The sequence below is a fragment of the Bison bison genome, unplaced genomic scaffold (genome assembly GCF_000754665.1).
Source record: "Bison bison bison isolate TAMUID 2011002044 unplaced genomic scaffold, Bison_UMD1.0 scf7180017864535, whole genome shotgun sequence".
Classification (NCBI taxonomy): Eukaryota; Metazoa; Chordata; class Mammalia; order Artiodactyla; family Bovidae; genus Bison; species Bison bison.
Window position 1 is genome coordinate 1,747,664 of NW_011495084.1, and position 19,860 is coordinate 1,767,523.

General features: G+C 35.9%; 1 protein-coding gene across 1 annotated transcript in view; it reads left to right on the forward strand.

Annotated features, from left to right (window-relative positions):
• The window catches only part of PTPRQ (protein tyrosine phosphatase, receptor type, Q), a 232,711-nt gene that overhangs the window by 174,816 nt on the left and 38,035 nt on the right, over positions 1–19,860 (forward strand). The window contains exons 34-35 of the mRNA XM_010832015.1: positions 4,189–4,288; positions 6,605–6,733. Of these exons, the coding sequence (XP_010830317.1) occupies positions 4,189–4,288; positions 6,605–6,733 (229 nt within the window). The remainder of the gene's footprint in view (positions 1–4,188; positions 4,289–6,604; positions 6,734–19,860) is intronic.

Genomic DNA, 19,860 nt, shown 5'->3' on the forward strand with positions numbered 1-19,860 from the left:
CATATTAAAAAGCAGAGACATTACTTTGCCAACAAAGGTCCGTCTAGTCAAGGCTATGGTTTTTCCAGTGGTCATGTATGGATGTGAGAGTCAGACTATAAAGAAAGCTGAGCACTGAAGAATTGATGCTTTTGAACTATGGTGTTGGAGAAGACTCTTGAGAGTCCCTTGGATTACAAGGAGATCCAACCAGTCTATCCTAAAGGAGATCAGTCCTGGGTGTTCATTGGAAGGACTGATGTTGAAGCTGAAAATCCAATACTTTAGCCACCTGATGCGAAGAGCTGACTCATTGGAAAAGACTCCGATGCTGGGAAAGATTGAGGGCAGGAGGAGAAAGGGACAACAGAGGATGAAATGGTTGGATGGCATCACTGACTCGATGGACATGGGTTTGGGTGGACTCTGGGAGTTGGTGATAGACAGGGAGGCCTGGCGTGCTGCGGTTCATGGGGTCACAAAGAGTCGGACACGACTGAGCGACTGAACTGAACTGAGACTCCAAGGTCTAGTGACTCAGTGCTACCTGATAAAGATGATTCTTTATTCATCTTCATGTTTCCTTTCTCAAGCATATCCAATTAGGAATGAGCATGTTAAAATATATGAAACAAGCCATTTATATTTTAATGTGCAAAAAAGGTGTATCTAAAATACTTTATGAGCTCTTATATGCTCATTTAGTGTCTTCTAAATTTAGGTGAAGATTCTAGGTGACCATGAAACTCTGATAAATGTTTAAGATTCACTAGTTATTCAAATCCACCATGCAGAGGAGCCATAGAAACTCTCTTAGATTGTTAACATTTATAAGCACCAAGCCACGGGAATAAAGGTAAAAGATTAATCTCTGTGTATTTTACACACAGTTAACCTATGTTGTCACTTGTTTTTAATACTTTTTACAGTAAAATTATATAACTTAAAATTGATAATTACTAATTATATTAAAAAACAAACACTTATAGTTATTTGGCTTAATGCCTAATCTTCAACCTGAAAATTTTTAATTTCTACTTCAAAACTGAATTTTTAATCAGTAAATTTAGAAAGTATTTATTGAATATTTGCTATGTGCCTGATATTATTCTCAGACTTTGCATACAGTTGTGAATAAAATAAAGACACCTGTCTTCAGGAATCCTACTTCTGGACTGGTAATAGGATAATAAATAAATGAATTTTAAGATATGTTAAGAGTGTTATGGAGAGGAAAAAAGAGTAGAACAGAGTGCAGAAGAGGCAGGAGGGGTAAGACAGGAGCTGGAGGAGCTGTAACTTTCCATCCTAATAGGGTAATGTCTGAGTCCGCTTGGGCTGCCATTACAAACACCATAGACATAGCGTAAACAACACGGTTACTTTCTCACAGTCCTGGAGGCAGGCAGTCCAGCACAGAGCTCCGGCCGGTTCCGGATGTGCTGAGCGCTCTCTTCCTTTTCACTGTGTCCTCCTGTGGCCTTTCCTCAGCATGTGCACGCAGAGGGAGAGAATAGGCTTCTGGTGTTCTCTTTTTAAAAGGACACTAATTCTGCTCAACCCTTAAGACCTCAAATAACTTTAATTTCATCCCTACTCAAATACGTGTTAGGGTTTCGGCACATGCGTTTTGGAGGGACACATACACTCAGTTTGTAAGACGCTTCATTGACTAGCTGATATTTGAGAAAATTCTTGAAGGTAATGACATGGCTCCCCAGGAAGATCTACGAGAGAAATCCCTTTCCAGGCACAGGAAGAAGCTGGACAAAGCCCTATGTCAAAAGTGACCTGGCGTATCCCACGAACAATAAGGAGACAGTCTGGCTCCAAAGCAGTAAGCTAGATGGCGACTGGAAGGGAAGTCAAGAGATAACAGGGAACCAGTGTGTTAAGGAGGGACCAGAGACCATTAACCTATGGACATAGGCCATTGGAAGGACTTTGGATTTTGTCTGTGAGAGATGAGGAGGATTTTAAGTAGAGAGGTAATATTTTAAAAGCATTATTCTTGCTTAACTATGCTGAGAATACATAGAAGACAAGGATAGATACAGGAAGACTTGTTAGGTGTCCATACAATAATTCGTGCAAAACAGGATGATGGCCTTGATCAGGTTACTTGCAGAAGAGGTAGTAAAAGGTGTATAGAGAGTACACAAAAGGTTTGAATAGTATAATGAACCCCAAGTACCTGTTAAATTTGCCACATCTCTATTTGTGCATTTGTCATTTTATCTCTGAAGCGTTATCTTCCACTCCAAATACTTTAGCTTATTTCTCTAATAAGTCTGTTTTTATTATATTGTTGCAGTTAAACAAAATTAATGTTAAATCCTTGATATCATGTAAAACTACCTACTTTCAAAACATCCTCTTTTTTTTTTCTTTATAACTTTTTTGAAACAGGATCAAATGAGAGGTTCACACAGTATTTCTGACTTTTGTTTCTCTTAATCTGGGCTTCCCTGGTGGCTCAGATGGTAAAGAATCCACCTGCAATGCAGGAGATGCAGGTTAGATCCCTGGCTTGGGAAGATACCCTGGAGAAGGAAATGGCAACCCACTCCAGTATTCTTCCCTGGAAAATCCCATGGACAGAGGATCCTGACGGGCTATAGTCCATGGGGTTGCAAATAATCACACACAACTGAGTGACTAACATTTTCAGTTTTTACCCTTTCTCAGTCTATTTTCATCTAGAAGAGACTTCTTCCTCCCACCTCCCCACTCCTACGCCAAACACTCATTTAGGCAACTAGATGAGCTGTCTTGTAAGTGGTTCCATGTTCTGCATTTGTCTCATTGCTCTTTATTGATGTCATTTTATTCTTGAACTACTTTTCCTACTTTCTTATAAATTAGAGATAAGATCTAAAGGTCTGAATATGCACAATGAACATTTTGGCAGGAATACTTTACAAGTGTGGCTGTGTAGATCAAAATACCTCATGTCAGAAGATATATAATATCTCATCTCGCCACATTTTCAGTGACATTAAAATTGATCAGTTAATTTAGTGATAGTGACAACATGATTCTTCACTGGAAGTTTTTTTTCCCATGTTGTAACCAGCAAATAATCTGTGAGGTGATAGTCTGACATTCCCTAAATGTTTAAGTCCCTATCAACCTCCTAGTCATTTAAAGATGCATTTGTAATTGTTACCTGAGTCAGTTATTTCATTAGGAATGCGAAATTAATTTCCAATTTTATTATTTCTTCCACATTTATTAAACAGAATTTTCCTCTAAAAAGGAGCTTTTTCTCCTTAACTAGGGCTTTTTTTTAATTCATAAAAATAGAAAGCCAGAGGGGAAAATGTTTAATTTTTTCCTTTAATTTCAAAGTTTTAGAGTGAAAGAAAAGCAGTTTAGCTAAAACCAGAGGTTACAAAGTAGTATTTTTTAAATTTTCATTTCTATTTCATTGAATAATATTAGAACTCATGGATTTTTATACTGATGTTGAATATATTTTTATCAGTTTCAGTTTTTATTCATCATAAAGTTTAAAATGTTCCATCTTTGGCCAGTAGGACCTCTTAAAGATGACCCTTTGTTCTTTCTATACCATTTGCCTTTGACAGTTTCTTAGCTTTCTTGCCCCATTAGATGTCCCAAATTCCTTCTCTGCCCTAATCACAATTTGGGATTACTATCTCTCCAATTTTCCCTAGTTTCTTTTAGTGAAAAGTGTGTATACTTAGAAGATAGAGTCGACAGGATTTCCTCAGAGATTTTGGATGTGTTCTGAGAATGAGAAAGTCAAGTATGACTGCAAGATTTGGGGACTGGGCAACTAGAACAAATGAAGTTGCCATCAACCAAGAAGAAGAAAGATGCAGTTGAAAGGAGGGACAAACAGGAGTTCAGTCTGGGACATTCTGATTTTTAAAATTTAATTACATTTCTATATAAGATATGTAGTAGGCAACTGAATATACAAATTGGGAGTTCCTTAGATTACAGTTAAGTAGACATCATATAGATGAAAATTAAAACCCTGAGGCTGCATGAGTGCACCAGGGGTATAAGAAAGAGGACCAAGGATTTAGCCCCAAAGTTAAAAGATCTAGAAGATAAACACATGTGTACATTTTGTTAAGGTTATTGAGAAATAGGCCAAAGTATATCTTTCTGTATTGTAGACCCAACAAAGTATCCTATATAATAATCATTAATGATCATGTTACACTTTCTCTTCAGGTGAAGGACTTTCAGAACGAACTGTAGAGATTATACTTTCGGTCACTTTGTGTATCCTTTCCATCATTCTTCTTGGAACAGCTGTGTTTGCGTTTGCAAGGTAAGACTATTTGCATTAGACTTATTCCTAAGATGCTTTATGGACAGTTACGGTTTAATTAGGAGACAGAAGCCCACAGTGGTTACTAGGATAGGAAGCATTTAATAATAACAACTTAACAAATACAAATAGTTTACTATTAAAAGGAGTAAAATAAAACACTAAGGGATCCAAAAGTAGCAACTGCAACCAAGCTGCTCTCTCTAGTCTAAGGGCAAGTGGACAATAGGTGAACAAACTAGAAGTTGTCTCGCTCCCAAGAATGGAATGGCCACCACAGGCACATGCATCCTATTACAGTGAGCAAAGAAATATGACAGAGAAAGCAGCTGGAGCTGGTCTGGAGAAGCTGCCTGTCATTACTGGAGGGTAGGCAGCCTGGAATTAGTGAAAGCAGTCCATGCTGCCCGATCGTGGATGGGCTGAAGCTACTTAGCATCATTCACTGATGGGATGGCGACAGCATGAACTCTAGAAGCAGCTAGAACTCATTTAAGTGGACTACTGGCCTTCCACAATGAATCATAATAATGTAGCTCTAGAACACACAAGGGCAGTATCTCCCCATCCCTACTGCCTTGCAGGATGACTAGTGTCCTCTTTTAAGAAGGCTCAACATCCCACCAGCTGGCCAAGGAGTCTAGCTCCAATATCTCAAAGCGAGACAAAGTAGATAGAGGACTGAGAGAGAAGTTTACACAAAAGGGGAAGGTGCCCGGCTTTCTACATCTTTGAATATTTATAACTCTGATAGGCTTAATTAAAAAGATTTTAATCAGGTTTGATCTTTGGGTTGGGAAGATCCCCGGGAGGAGGGCATGGCAACCCACTCCAGTATTCTTGCCTGGAGAATCCCCATGAACAGAGGCCTGGCGGGCTACAGTCCATAGGGTCGCAGAGTCGGACACGACTGAGCAAGTGCACACAGCACACCACACAGGGGAAATCTTAGTTGTGATTCTAAAATCCAGTTTCATAAGATAGATTGCCAAGTTAAAGGGACCTTCCATTTGTAAAAATAACCATTATACTAATTTCCTAAGTAGCTCAGTAGGCTCTGTTTTATCTGAAGAATGTTTTCCTGTATTGCGTTTGCCAAGCATCCTCTGTTTCATCTTGAATCGTTTAAATTATCATTTTGATAGAAAATTTGAAGGGCTCTTGATATTTTTCTTCCACTAGATAGTGTTCTCAGATTCAGCCAGAAGACGGTGAGAGTTATATTGTGCAAGCTATGGTCCTTGTCCCCAAGGGACATGCAACCCCTGTATTCACAATGTTGTTCTGCTCCCAAATCATTTCTTTATAGGATGAGCTCCTCTAGTGGGCAGGAAATGGCCCCCTCTTACTCCCTGCAACTTTCCTTCATGTGGCTGTTCAGCCACCGGAGTTTAATCTCACCTGAGCATCCCCTAGGCTTTCACACACTGCTGCTTTTTTTCAGTCCACTGTAAATGTGCTTCCTCCACCTTCTGCAACACCTAAGTCAAACTCTACTTTTTATTTCTTCTAAGTGCCAATAGTTGTAATCACATATCATTTCATAACCGATCAATTACTGTTTTACAAGTTGCAATTTGAATATTTTTCCTCTGTATGCTTTTTCTACATTCCAATCCTTCTCAACTAAATTATATCCTTGAGGATAAGGACCATATGTTCTACTTTCTGTATCATCCTCAACACATAAATCATAATAAGTATTAAATATTTGCAGTACAAGATAGAAAAGCTAAATATTACTTTATATTTAACATCAACTTGATTTGCAGATTCATGTGACTTCTATTTTTGAACATGTGTTTTCTGGTTCTATTTTATATTCTTTGATTATATAAAGAATATATAATTAGATATACATACTTGGCAATATTTTTATAAAACTTGTGTATCTGGTCATATGTGTTTTATGTATGTAAAAACAGTGGAAGGTTGTCTATTTGAACTGGTGCTGATAGCAATGAGCTGTGTCCACATTGGCATATTCCTTTTTATGATAAATCTATGGGACAGCTTGAGGGAGGAGAAACAAGCTCACAACATCCGTCTCATTCACTCTATACTTTAAATGTGTCAGTGACTCAGGCCTTGAAGAACTAATTCTCATTAAAAATAGGATGTTAAAAAATTATAGTAGAATATATTCTGTGGAATTAAAACAGGGAGAAGAATTTGAGTAGCTGTAAATTTGCAATGTGTTCACAGAAGTGATCCCAACAAAGAAATTATTTGACTAATGTCTTAAAAAGAAATCTAAATACAAATGCATGCTTTCTATGCTAGTTCCTCCTTGGACTTTACTACACTTACTTTTAGAATTCGACAGAAGCAGAAAGAAGGTGGGACATACTCTCCTCGGGATGCAGAAATTATTGACACTAAATTCAAGCTGGATCAGCTCATCACTGTGGCGGACTTGGAACTGAAGGACGAGAGATTAACGCGGTGAGCACACTCCTCTGGGCGAACAGTGGTCCAGAGGGCCCGGAGCCATGACCCTATTGTGACCTGTACTTGTTGGAAGTGTTTGTGGGGCTTCTATTTACACAGGTCACAGAGATTTTCTTTCAAAGGGTGACCTCCATCTTCCACACACTTCTCACTGGTGTTCAGAGAATCACTTAATCTTCCTAATACTTTGAGTTCAATATGAACCCGGGTCTATAATGTTCGGCAAAGCTTTTTTTTTCTTCCTGAAACAATATTTATATACATTAAATCTTTAAAATTATGTCTAATAATTCACTACATATGATAGGATTTTTCCTGTCCACATTTTAAATTAGATATTTATTCAAATTTGTAACTGCTTGATATTATCATTTTTTATAAAAGCCTTAAGCTCTTTATTTAATGTAAAACATTATTTTATTTAATGTAAAGTTACATTAAAGTCAAAATTATATATTAACACTTCATTTTTAAAATTGCTTAGTATTTAGGATTAAATAGAAAGTAAAATTTATCTTTGAAAGGAAAAATTTTAAAGTATGCACTAAGTATGTGCCATCAATATGTTTTGGAAGTAAGAGTACTTAATTGTAAATGTTAAGTAATTTTATATTCTTTTAAAATCGTAAGTTTTTCAAAATGTTGGCACATTTGAAAAACTTCTATTAAGATAATTTACCAAATTCTTAATAAAAACTATCATCAGAAAGTTTTAGATTCTTATGAGATTCAGTATTTTATGATGCTCATAGCATGTGAAAATATGGCACCAAAGGTCTTAAACTTAAAAAGGAATTAATCATTTATAGCTGGTCTTTACCTAATAGACTGACTTTGCACAAATATTTCCAGCATGTCTAAAAACATCTAATAAGTGCTATAGATGGAAGTGTCATCTGATAAGCAGAGTCCTTCCGAATGCTACAAAATGAAAGTTATTTGGTGTTATCAGTAAATTACAAAGTAATTTCACTGGATATGAAAATTCCTTTAATATTTATCTACACTTGTTTATGTTCTAATACAGGTTGTTCCTATCTAAAATGGATAGTGCTCCAAAGACTGTGTGTAAGATAGTTATATTTTAAACCACATAAAAGATCAATAGACCTGCAGGGTAACCTGCCCAAGCTAAAGCCTATCATAGCAACAATAGAACATCAGTAGTATTAGGCTATGCCTCAGTTCTTTAAGGGTCCTGCTGCATGGAAAAAGGAAGTTTCTTCTCCTTTACACCTGTGGGCCCAACTCCCTTTCCACACCCCTTTCTCAACTAAGGCCTGGAATCTCCATCTTTATTCTACATGTGAAGTGTAAAAGGAATGAAACTTCAAATCTCTGAGTGTAATTAATTTTAGTTTTTTGAACGATTTAGTTGAATCTGTTCATGTGAATTTCTAAGCACCCAAACGTGTTTACAGTATTTTTTTAAAGTGAAAGTTGCTCAGTCATGTCCGACTCTTTGTGACCCTGGACTTCACAGCCCATGGAATTCTCCAGGCCAGGATAATGGTTGGGTAGCCTTTCCCTTCTCCAGGGGATCTTCCCAGCCCAAGGACTGAACCCAGGTCTCCTGCATTGCAGGTGGATTCTTTACCAGCTGAACTGCCAGGGAAGCCCAAGAATACTGGAGTGGGTAGCCTATCCCTTCTCCAGTGGCTCTTCCCAACCCAGGAATCAAACCAAAGAATGTTTATTAATCCCCCAAAAGTCTCTAGTATGTGGATCCTCAGGAGTTATAATACAGTGAAAAAAGCCAGTCAGTATTGGAGAAAGTATTCTTTTTCAAGAAGGTTACCATTCTGTAGAGGCTATGTGAGGTCAGATCCTCTAAGCTCTGTGTTTTCACAGCTTGCCCCCTACTCCACTGAACATAGCCATTATCAAAAAGGGTTAAGATATATATTTTAAATATCTGTCATGACAGCTAATGGAAAAGGTGGGCAAAGACTGTATAGATTGTTTATTATCGGGTACTTAAAATTCAAGGACAGCCTCATTTAACATTAACTCATTGTTTTCCTGCTTCCATGTTTGTTTATATATGTTACTTTATTTGTAAATAGATGTAGAATTGTCTTTAAAGTATATTTCAAATAATCTTTATCTACTTTTGCACACAGAAAACTGGTATATATTACTGCTAGTCATATCAAAGTTAGAAATTTTAGTTTTCAATGCTTTTTGCTACCTTGTTAAGACTCTAGTAATCATAACTGTAATACTTATTGGTAATTCCAGTGTCACATACTAATATGATATGCTTTGCTTGATTACAGGAATTTATTAAAATAACTGTCTCCAGCTTTTTTATTGGAGGTTTTTCATGTTAATAAAGTCACATACATTAGATGGTAAGACTAGAAAAAATAGTAACAGATTCATAAGTAGCCATGTGCACATATGCATGCATGCCGTGAGGCTCTAAAGCTCTTTACCTGTATTTCAGGTACGGGAAAGTCTAAAGCTATCAAAAGCCACACATGTCTGATGAGGACTGAGCCACAGAGACTGATGGTAGATTCTGAGAGTGAAGAATCAAGGAGTTTGAGTTAGCTTCCAAATTGCTGAGTAACTTATGCCATGTGTCTGTCATTTACAAGAAGGAACTTAGACCATTTCCTTTAAATCTACCCAACTACCATATGCTCTTTCCACTTGAGGTTTAGGCAAATTCTTTTCCTTCCAAACTGCCCACTTTCTTCATGCTAATTGGACTGCCAGTTTTCCTCAGTGTTATATGTTGTCGCTTGTCCGTAACAGAAATGATAAAGTATCTAATGAGCAGTTAAAATATTAATTTTAATGGAGTTATCTAATTGACAAAAAATGGTCATTACAGTAATTGATATTAAATCAATTTTAGGACTTAGGGTCTTATAAGAAGAATCTTAAAAAATGTATATAGCTATATATGCAGATATAATATAATTTCTTAATTATAAGTTCCATATATGTAAACTCATATCATTTGATTATATTATACCTTGTTTCATAAAGGACCTGAAGACAAATTCTCTCATTCTTTTTCTTCTTGAAAACTAATGAAATTCAAAGATTTAGTACTCTATAAATCCAAGAGAACATTCAGTGATATGCAAAGAAAATGTTTTAAATTCTTGTTTGGAATGATAATGGTATCATTTCATTATACCATTTTCTATATATTTTTAGTGAACACAAGCTATATATATTAGGAAGAATATTTAATATTTGTGTTCCTCTATTCTACATTCACCAGATTAGAAGATAACACTGAGATTTCCTATTTGATAAACAAATTCACAAGACAATGTTTTGTGATGGCTCTTTCGTCATTAAAACATTAAAGTGAGAAATGTTTCTAGGAGAAAATATTAGCAACTGGTAGCACAGACCTGTCTCTTTAAAACTACTGAGCCTGGATCACAGAAGAAATCATGAGGAAATCAAAAAATAGAAAGACAAATGAAAATGAAAACACGATGATCCAAAACCTATGGGACACAACAAAAGCAATTCTAAGAGGGAAGTTTAATGATACAAACTTACTTGAGGAAATAAGAAAAATCTCAAACAACCTAACCTTATATCTAAAGCAACTGGAGAAAGAACAGGCAAAATCCAAAGTTAGTAGAAGAAAAGAAATCACAAAGATTAGAGAAGAAATAGAGATGAAGAAAACAATAGAAAAGATCAATGAAACTAAAAGCTGATTCTTTGAAAATATAAACAAATTTAATAAAACTTTCACCATATTCATCAAGAAAAAAATAAGAGGACCCATAATAATAAAATTAAAAATGAAAAAAGAAAAGTTACAATGGACAGCACAAGTGTACAAAGGACCATATGAAATTACTACAGGCAACTATATGTCAATAAAATGGACCACCTAGAAGGAATGGACACATTCTTAGGTACAGCCACGACTAAACCAGGAAGAAACAGAAGGTATGACCAGACCAGTTACAAGTACTGAAATTAAATCTGTTATTTAAAAATTCCCAACAAACAAAAGTCCAGGATCAGATGGCTTCACAGATGCATTCTACCACACATTTAGAGAAGAATTAACACCTATCCTTCTGAAACTCTTCCAAAAATTGCACAGAAAGGAACACTTCTGAACTCATTCTATGAGACCACCATCACCCTGACGCCAAAACCAGACAAAGATGGCACACACACAGAAACTACAGACCAATATCACTAAGTCCACAACAAAATACCAGCAACCTGAGTTCAACAGTATACCAAAAGAATCATATACCATGATCCAGTGGGATTTATCCCAGAGATGCAAGGATTTTTCAGTATCTGAAAAGCAATCGGCGTGATACACCATATTAACAAAGTGAAGAATAAAAATTAAATGATCATCTCAATAAATGCAGAAAAATATTTTTATAAAATTCAACATCCATTTATGACAAGAAAAATTTTTTAGAAACTGGGCATACAAGGAACATACCTCAACATACTAAAGGCCAAATATGACAAATCCACAGTTAACATCATACTCAATGGTGAGACACTAAACATTTCCTCTAAGATCAGGAATAAGACAAGGATGTCTTTTAGTCAACATAGTTTTAGAAGTCCTAGCCACAGCAATCAGAAAAAAAAAGACACAAATGGAATCTAAATTGGAAAAGTGAAACTGTCACTGTTCACAGATGACATGATACTATACACAGAAAATCCTAAAGATTCTACCAGAAAACTACTAGAGCTCATCAATGAATTCAGCAAGGTTGCAGGATACAAAATGATGTACAGAAATCTGTTACACTTCTATATATTAACAGTGGAAGATGAGAAATTAAGGAAGCAGTCCCATTTGCCATCACATCAAAAAGAATACAATACCTAGGAATAAACCTAAATAAGAAGGCAAAAATGCCTGTACTCCAAAAACTATAAGATGCCGATGAAAGAAATCATAGACAACACAAAGAGATGCAAAGATATACTATGTTTGTGGATTGGAAGAATCAATATTGTGAATATGACTGTACTATCCAAGGCAATCTACAGACTCAATGCAGTCCCTATCAAATCCCTATGAAATTTTTCATAGAACTAGATAAAAAAATTTTTACAATTTGTACAGAAACACAGAAGCCCCTGAATAGCCAAAGCAATCTTGAGAAAGAAAAATGGAGCTGGAGGAATCAGCCTCCCTGACTTCTAACTATTCTACAGTCATCAGGACAGTATAGTACTGGCAGAAAAACTGAACTATAGGTCAGTGGAACAGGGTAGAAAGTAGAGATAAATGCATACATCTATGCTCAACTAATCTATGACAAAGGAGGCAAGAATACATAATGGAGAAAAGACAGCCTCTTCAATAAGTAGTGCCAGGAAACTAGACAGCTACATATAACTGAATGAAATTAGAACGCTTTCCAACACCAAACACACACACACACACACACACACACCTCAAAATGGATCGAAGACCCAAATGTAAAGCCAGATACTATAAAACTCTTACAGTAAAATATAGGCAGAACACTCTCTGACATAAATCACAGCAATATTTTTTTGATCCATCTCCTTGAGAGATGGAAATAAAATGGAAATAAAAATAAACAAATGGGACCTAATTAAACTCAAAATCTTCTGCACAGCAAAGGAAACCATAAACAAAACAAAAAGTGCACAGAATAGAAGAAAATATTTGCAAACCAAGTGACTGACAAGGTATTAATCTTCAGACTATACAAACAACTCATGCAGCTCAGTATCAACAAAATAAACAAAAAAACCCAATCCAAAAATGGGCAGAAGATCTATATAGACATTTCTTCAAAGACGACATACAGATGGCTAAAAAGCACATGAAAAGATGCTCAACATCACTGTTAGAGAAATGCAAATAGAAACAACAATGAAGTATCACTTCACACCAGTCAGAATGGCCATCATCAAAAAACCTACTAACAATAAATGCCAGAGATGGTGGAGAAAAGGGAGCACTGTTGGTGGGAATGTAAATTGGTACAGCCACCTTATGGAGAACAGTATGGAGGGTTCCATAAAAACTAAAAAGAGTACCCATATGATCCTACAATCCCACACCTGGGCATATATCCTGAGAAATCTCTAATTAAAAAAGATAACATGCACCCCAATGTTGACTGAAGCACCATTTACAATAGCCAAGACACAGAAGCACTCTAAATGCCCATCAGCAGATAAAGATGTGATACATACATACAATGGACTATTTAAAAGAATGAAGCGACGCCATTCGCAGCAACATGGATGGACCTAGAAATTACCAGACTAAGTGAAGTAAGCCAGACAGATGTCATAGGATATCACTTATATATGGAATCTTAAAAAAAAGATGCAAAATGAACTTGTTTACAAAACAGAAATAGACTCACTGACATAGAAAACAAACTCATGGTTACCAAAGGGAAAAGGGAGAGGTGAGGGATAAATTAGGAGTTTGAGATTAACACATACAGACTACTATATGTAAGGCAATGGCACCCCACTCCAGTACTCCTGCCTGGAAAATCCCATGGATGGAGGAGCCTGGAAGGCTGCAGTCCATGGGGTCGATAAGAGTCGGACACGACTGAGCGACTTCACTTTCACTTTTCACTTTCATGCATTGGAGAAGGAAATGGCAACCCACTCCAGTGTTCTTGCCTGGAGAATCCCAGGGACGGGGGAGCCTGGTGGGCTGCCATCTATGGGGTGGCACAGAGTCAGACACGACTGAAGCGACTTAGCAGCAGCAGCATGTGTAAAATAGATAACCAACAAGAACCTACTATATAGCACAGGGAACTAAGTATTTGTAATAATCTCTAAGGAAAAAGAATCTGAAAAAAGTATAATATATGTATATAATGGAATCACTGTGCTGTACACTTGAAACTAATACAACATTGTAATTTAACTACGTTTCATTTTTTTTTTAAAGTTCCAATGAAGTTGAAAAAAACGCAATATTTTAATTGTATAGATTATCTATATTCCTGGAAAAAAAATCTATGTTAAATCTAGGATTAAATTCTTGGGAAAGTTTAAAGGAATAAAGATATAATTTTAAAGAGAAAAAAACACTGCTCAGCCTAACTGGCCCTGTGGTTTGCTTTGAACTAATTTAACTGTAACACAGATTGGCTTTCCAAAAGAGTTATAACACAAAATTAAATAAGCCAACAGAATTTTGAAAAAGATACTACTGGCTAATAATTTTTAATTTTCACTGTCTCCTTTCTAAACTGAATTTAGAAGCTGTGTTTCTTTTGGTGACTAAGTCAGAAAAAATAGAAAATATTAATCAGTGTCATTAATATTCTTATTTGACAAATACTCCTTTTCTTCCAGTCCTCAACTTTTCCCCTCAAATTCTGGGCATCATTCCATACTAATTATCTTGCCTATTTTAGTTGAGTGAATGTAATGGTGCATCCTCTTGAAGACCAAGGCCCAATCTAGTAATCATGAGTGGAATTAAAATTCTAACAAAATGAAGCAAACAACTGAATGGCTGTTTTAAGAGTATCTTTCATGAATAACTTGAGAAGTTTGCATGCTGAATTTTTATTAAATATATATTATGCCTTCAGAAGTTTACCATGTAAAAGAATCCTATGAATGTGTTTTGTAAACTGTAAATCAGAATACATTCAGTATTATTATTATTTATAATATTTGTAAAATTAAAAATGACCCCAGTCTACTTTCACATATAGGATTTGCTAACATAATACTTGCTACTGTTTGAGAGCAACTACTGAACTGAACTGAACTGTGTGGTAAATTTTGTATGTAATGATCTCAGCCAAGTCATTTAATCTTTTGTGGTTGGTACTCCTTATCTCCATTTTACAAATGAAAAATAAAAGATGCCTGGAGAATTTAAGTAACTGTCCAAGGGCATGCATCTAGTTAACAGGACAGCCAAGATGACAGGAGCAGGTCAGTTTGATTCTGAAGCATCAGCATACACCTCTAATTGTGTGCATGTATTTGCCTCTGAAGCATGCTACATGGGATCAACACACACACACCTGACAAGACCCGTGATATCCTTCTTCAAGTAGGATTTTCTATGCAGAGTATTTTCTTCTTTCAAGTAGTATTTTCTTTTCTATTCTAAGAACTGCTTCTTTTGTGATTCTCCAGCGATACGGGGAAAAGAATGATAGCATTTTAGTACAGGTTCAATCTTACAGAAACCGAAAAGTATTTAGTTGTGCAATTCCTGTGACTTCACTAATAATACACAAAATTTGACCAATATATGAAATACTTTGTAAAACTGTTAGCATTTTAATTTCCAGCAGTTCTCTGACAGATTCTGGTCATTAATTTTACTTCTGTCTTAAACTATTTTGCAAGCAAGGGCAAAAATATATGAATCCAGATAAGGAATGTCTAAACAAAATGTGAATTTGGGACAAGAAATGTCCAGCAGTAGAATGAAATTCAAGATATTTCATGCTCATGTTCTTCCAGCAGCAAGTAAAAGACAATGCAGTATGTGCTTTTATACTAAAAAATTAATCTTTACTTCCAGATACTCTTCATTTTTCTTTAGACGAAAGGAGATTTTTGTCATCCAGTAAGTTACTGTGGTAATGCAGAGCTCTGCTGTGATTAATCTTTTCAGATGGTGTGCTCTATATTTTAAAATACATGATAAGAAGTGTTTTGTTGTTTAATATGCTATTTTTTCCCAAAGACAAAAAACAGTTAAAGGTACTCTAAACTTTCTACTTCCTACGTGTCCTCTATGATACTGCATGCTAGTGTAAATTAACCTTATCAAAATGCGCATTGACTCACAATGTGCATGGCCTGAGAAATTTGCTGTGTTATCATGTTGTGTTAACTTTGATTGTAAAATAAGTTTTTACCTAGATTTCTTCACAAGTTTCCTGGCCTATTATTACGATGACACAAGAGTTCTCTGTCTGATGGGTGGTGTCTGGGCTCACATTCCACACAAGCTCATTTCAACTACTACAGGCAGTAATCTGTGAGAGCCAAGACGATCACATTCCCTGTTTCATAAAATTTTGACTTCTACCCTACCCAATGGACAGCCAACTGTGCATGCTTTCAGACATCCCCCTAATGCCCAGAAGTGCCACTTTTATCCTAGGATAAAAATTGCTGTATACATTCTGAGGGGAGCATAGCAAAATGACTGCATTAGCAGGGACCCAGCAATTGAGTGTGGCAGAGATACTCAATTTCTTCAGTAAAGGATATGAATGGAGGTAGAGAAGGAAAATGCATTTGATTTCAGAATCCCAGATCTATCTCTGACAAAGGACTCAATTTCCATGAGCCCACAAGGCTGGATGGAGCCAAGACTCCTGACATTCTCTTGACTGTGAACAGTACTCAGAGTAATAATTCAAACAGAGGAAGGCAGACCCATGGCTACTCTAACCACATTTCACATTTTGGAATCATAGCTAACCCCTGTTTTATTTATTAACTAATTGCCACGTTCCCATTGACAGAATTAAAATAGTTTCATGAAGATACATTTTCCTCAAAGGACCTACTTGATCAGATTAATACATCTGCCAAAAACACTCCTGAGCTAAAGATTTCAGTAATCACATCACACAGAAAATACCATTTCCAACCAGCACTCAAAGCTGACCTTTCAATGTTCCAGACTCAGAAATGGTCTGGTTGAGAAACTCTGCCAAATGCCTTTCTGCGTCATCATTAAACAAAATCCTTTTCCTTTTCCTTTTTGGCTTTATGCCATTAGTGGTGATGGCTTAGTCACTAAGTTGCGTCCAACTCTTGTGACTCCAGACTATAGCCCTCCAGGCTCCTCTGTTCATGGGACTTTCCAAGCAAGAATACTGGAGTGGGTAGCCATTCCCTTCTCCAGGGGATCTTCCTGACTCAGGGACTGAATCTGGGTACCCTGCATTGCAGACAGATTCTTTACCAGATATGCCATTAGTAGCTCAGAGAAAAATGCTTCCATTTTTATCGAACCCTCACTCTCTCACCTCTATAACCACATTTTCTTTTCCTAGAATCAGTCAACAGTCCTCTGGTCAGAGCTCCTACTCTAATAGAACTATATAGTTTGGGTTAATCAGAATCTTTAAACACCTCTACGTAAATCAACACAGTTAAAATATAGTCGCCTTTCAAATCTGGTTTTTTGAGGTTACCTGCTAACCCCTGAGAGAGTAATTTCTGTGCTTACCTGCCTGCCTGTCCTTTTAGATGCTGTTATGTCATCTGTCTGCTCTTCATTAAGTCCTCTCCCCGAGAACCTCTGCCAACCTCCCCACAAAGCTGTCGGCAGTTTCTTCATCCTCTTTGCTGCATCTGCCCTCTTGCCCCTGAGATAACCAGGTTTAGGACTACAATTTTAATTTAGAATACATGGTTTACAAAATAAGAATCTGTCAAGAGTTTGCTTTCACATGTGCTTAGTAATAAGGAAAATTCAACTCTTGCCACCCTGGAAATCTGACATCACCTCTTTGACGACAGCAAGAACGTTGCTTTCCTGTATGTATCTAGAATCCATTTCACCTTGTTTGCATGAAAGAAATATCAGTTGGGCCTCTACAAGTGCCAGGGTCTGAATACTGTGATAAAAAATTACATTACTCACTTATTAACGTGGCATGTTTACCTTATAAAGTGAAGTTCTAGAGTCAGCTGTACAGTCCTAGCCATTGGTTGGGATAATATTTTTAATTTGTACTAAAGACCAGAGAAAAGTCATTGGTGATTTGATAAGAGTCTGAAAGAATACTAAAGCCTATAATGAATAAAAACAATAGGAAAAAATAAAAATTAAGATCCTTTTGAAAGCATTACAGTAAATGCTTTGGATAAGTAACACAGTCATTGTAGAAATAAATGTGGACATTGGAAAAATTAATGAATTGAAATACATAAACTAAAAACCTCACACTCAATATTTTACGAAACTTAGAAAAATCAATTAACATGTTTTACCAGATTATTCAAAAATTTTCGTTGAAAATGAAGTACATATTAGTGTGAGAAGTACATATTTTTACAGTAAAGGCAGTAAAATTTTGAACCTAACTTAAAACTGGTTAAGTAGAAAACACAGCTTCTCGCCACTGCTAATGCTGAGTTAAGCTGCCCATCTATAGGCTATCATCTGTAGCTCTCTATTTGGACTATATTTTAATTCCCTATAGATTTCAACTAATTGACCTTGAGGGAAAGCTGAGTCTCTGTGACAATATGGTCTTCAATCACCACTGCCAACATAAATAAATGGTTCCTCTCTGGATCTATCAAGAGTAATCTGAGTGGAATTTAAGTTTTTGATAGACTTTGAAAAAAAAATGAGCCCAGACATGAAATAATACCCTTTTCAACAAAAGGGCATAGGATTTAAGCTAAGATTCATGTAATAAAACGTGTTTAGCCCTTTATATTAGACATTGGTCAGTTATCTTACTGAAATCTGGACAATCCCCAAATTGATTTACACACTAATGAATATGATTTGACAGTATCCTTCACTATTGTCAGTGAATAAGTACTCTTATTCACCAAAGTGTCTAAAACACTCTCCATGTACCCAGTTTTTAAGTTTTTTTAAATGTTAATAAAAAGTATTTTTGAGTCTCTTTGAGTATGTCTATAGATCACTTTATTTGAAATAGCACTCCTGAAATGACATTGTTGATTTTCATACACATTAATTTCTGTGAGTTTTTTTATGCTTATCTAACCAAATAATTTTCCATAAAGGAATTTAATTTCTTCATCAGTGCATTTTCTTCATAGTATATGCCATCTCCTTTTCCACTTCCCTGCATAATTGTCCAAATTACTATTTTTCCCTGTTTACAAGTAAAACTTTAAAACTTCAAAGAAAAATAAAATTTAGAATGCAGTCAGTACTTGAGAAAAATACACTTGTTCAATATGAGGCTAAGAATCAAGGCAATGACAAGGAGACTACAAACAAAAATAAGGGAAAAAAAAACTAACTGTTATTTGAAACAGGTAATTTATGCCAAAATATCTTCTCAATTTTAAGCTGTCTAGGTAGGTATTTATTTCAGTTCACACATAATTGTGAGATAAGCACAGACTGGAAAATTTCGTAAAAACGGTCTATGTGACGCCTTGTTTCTCACATTATGTAAAAACAAATGTGAAGAACAGCATATGTAAAATGACTGGGTTTAAGGGAGAGATACTGAAAAGTAAACAAAGCCAAAACAGATCTTGTTGTATTAAATCTATTATCTAAATTACTTGTGCAGACAAGAGCAATTTTATTGTTCATGTAACTTCCTGAGTATCTAGCACCTGTTAACTTCTGTTGTGAGAGGATTTGATACGGCTTTGTTTAGACCTGTATACTGTTTACTGATGCATCTGTTGATCATATTTAAGCCCTTGAGTAGCATCTCATGAGAATTCTCAATTAATATCTTTGTGGAAAATTCATTTAATTCAGATATTCTCTCATAATAATCAGAGCACTTGTATTTAGTTTACTATGTATCTTTAGTCTAAATTCATCCACAGTTGTATATTTAACAATGACTTATTCACTGTCTACTACAAATAAGTTTATGAGCGGCTTGCAGTAAGCCAGATGTTAACCCTGCCCCTGCCTTCAAGTAATACATGAACCTCAATGCATGGGTCCTTAATACATGTACTTATATAGCCATGATAGAAGATGGAAGGTGATTTGTCCATAGAAGTTTAGTTTCATAGAAGGAAGAAATTATGTTCTCTGTAATAGAATAAGGTCCTTAGAGGAGTTAACATCTGAATTAGCTATTAAGCAATCAGCAGCATCTGGTTGTGGTAAGACACCTGGAATGGAGAAACTAATAGAAAATATCTGTGGTGTAAACAGGGTAATGTGAGGGGTAGCTATAAAGAATAATGTAAAAAATGCAGGCACAGTTAGAAGTGCTTTCATATGATAATATGAAAAGAGAATTATTACAGCCTTTATACTATTAGGGATTAATTTATAATTTGAGTTGAGAACTAGGAAACTGACCTTTTGATCACTCTTTATTCTGGGACTCTGATTAGGAAGAATAGGAAATCTCCCTGCTTAAATTAGCACAATCTAGTCTTCCCAGTTTTGAGTAAAATTT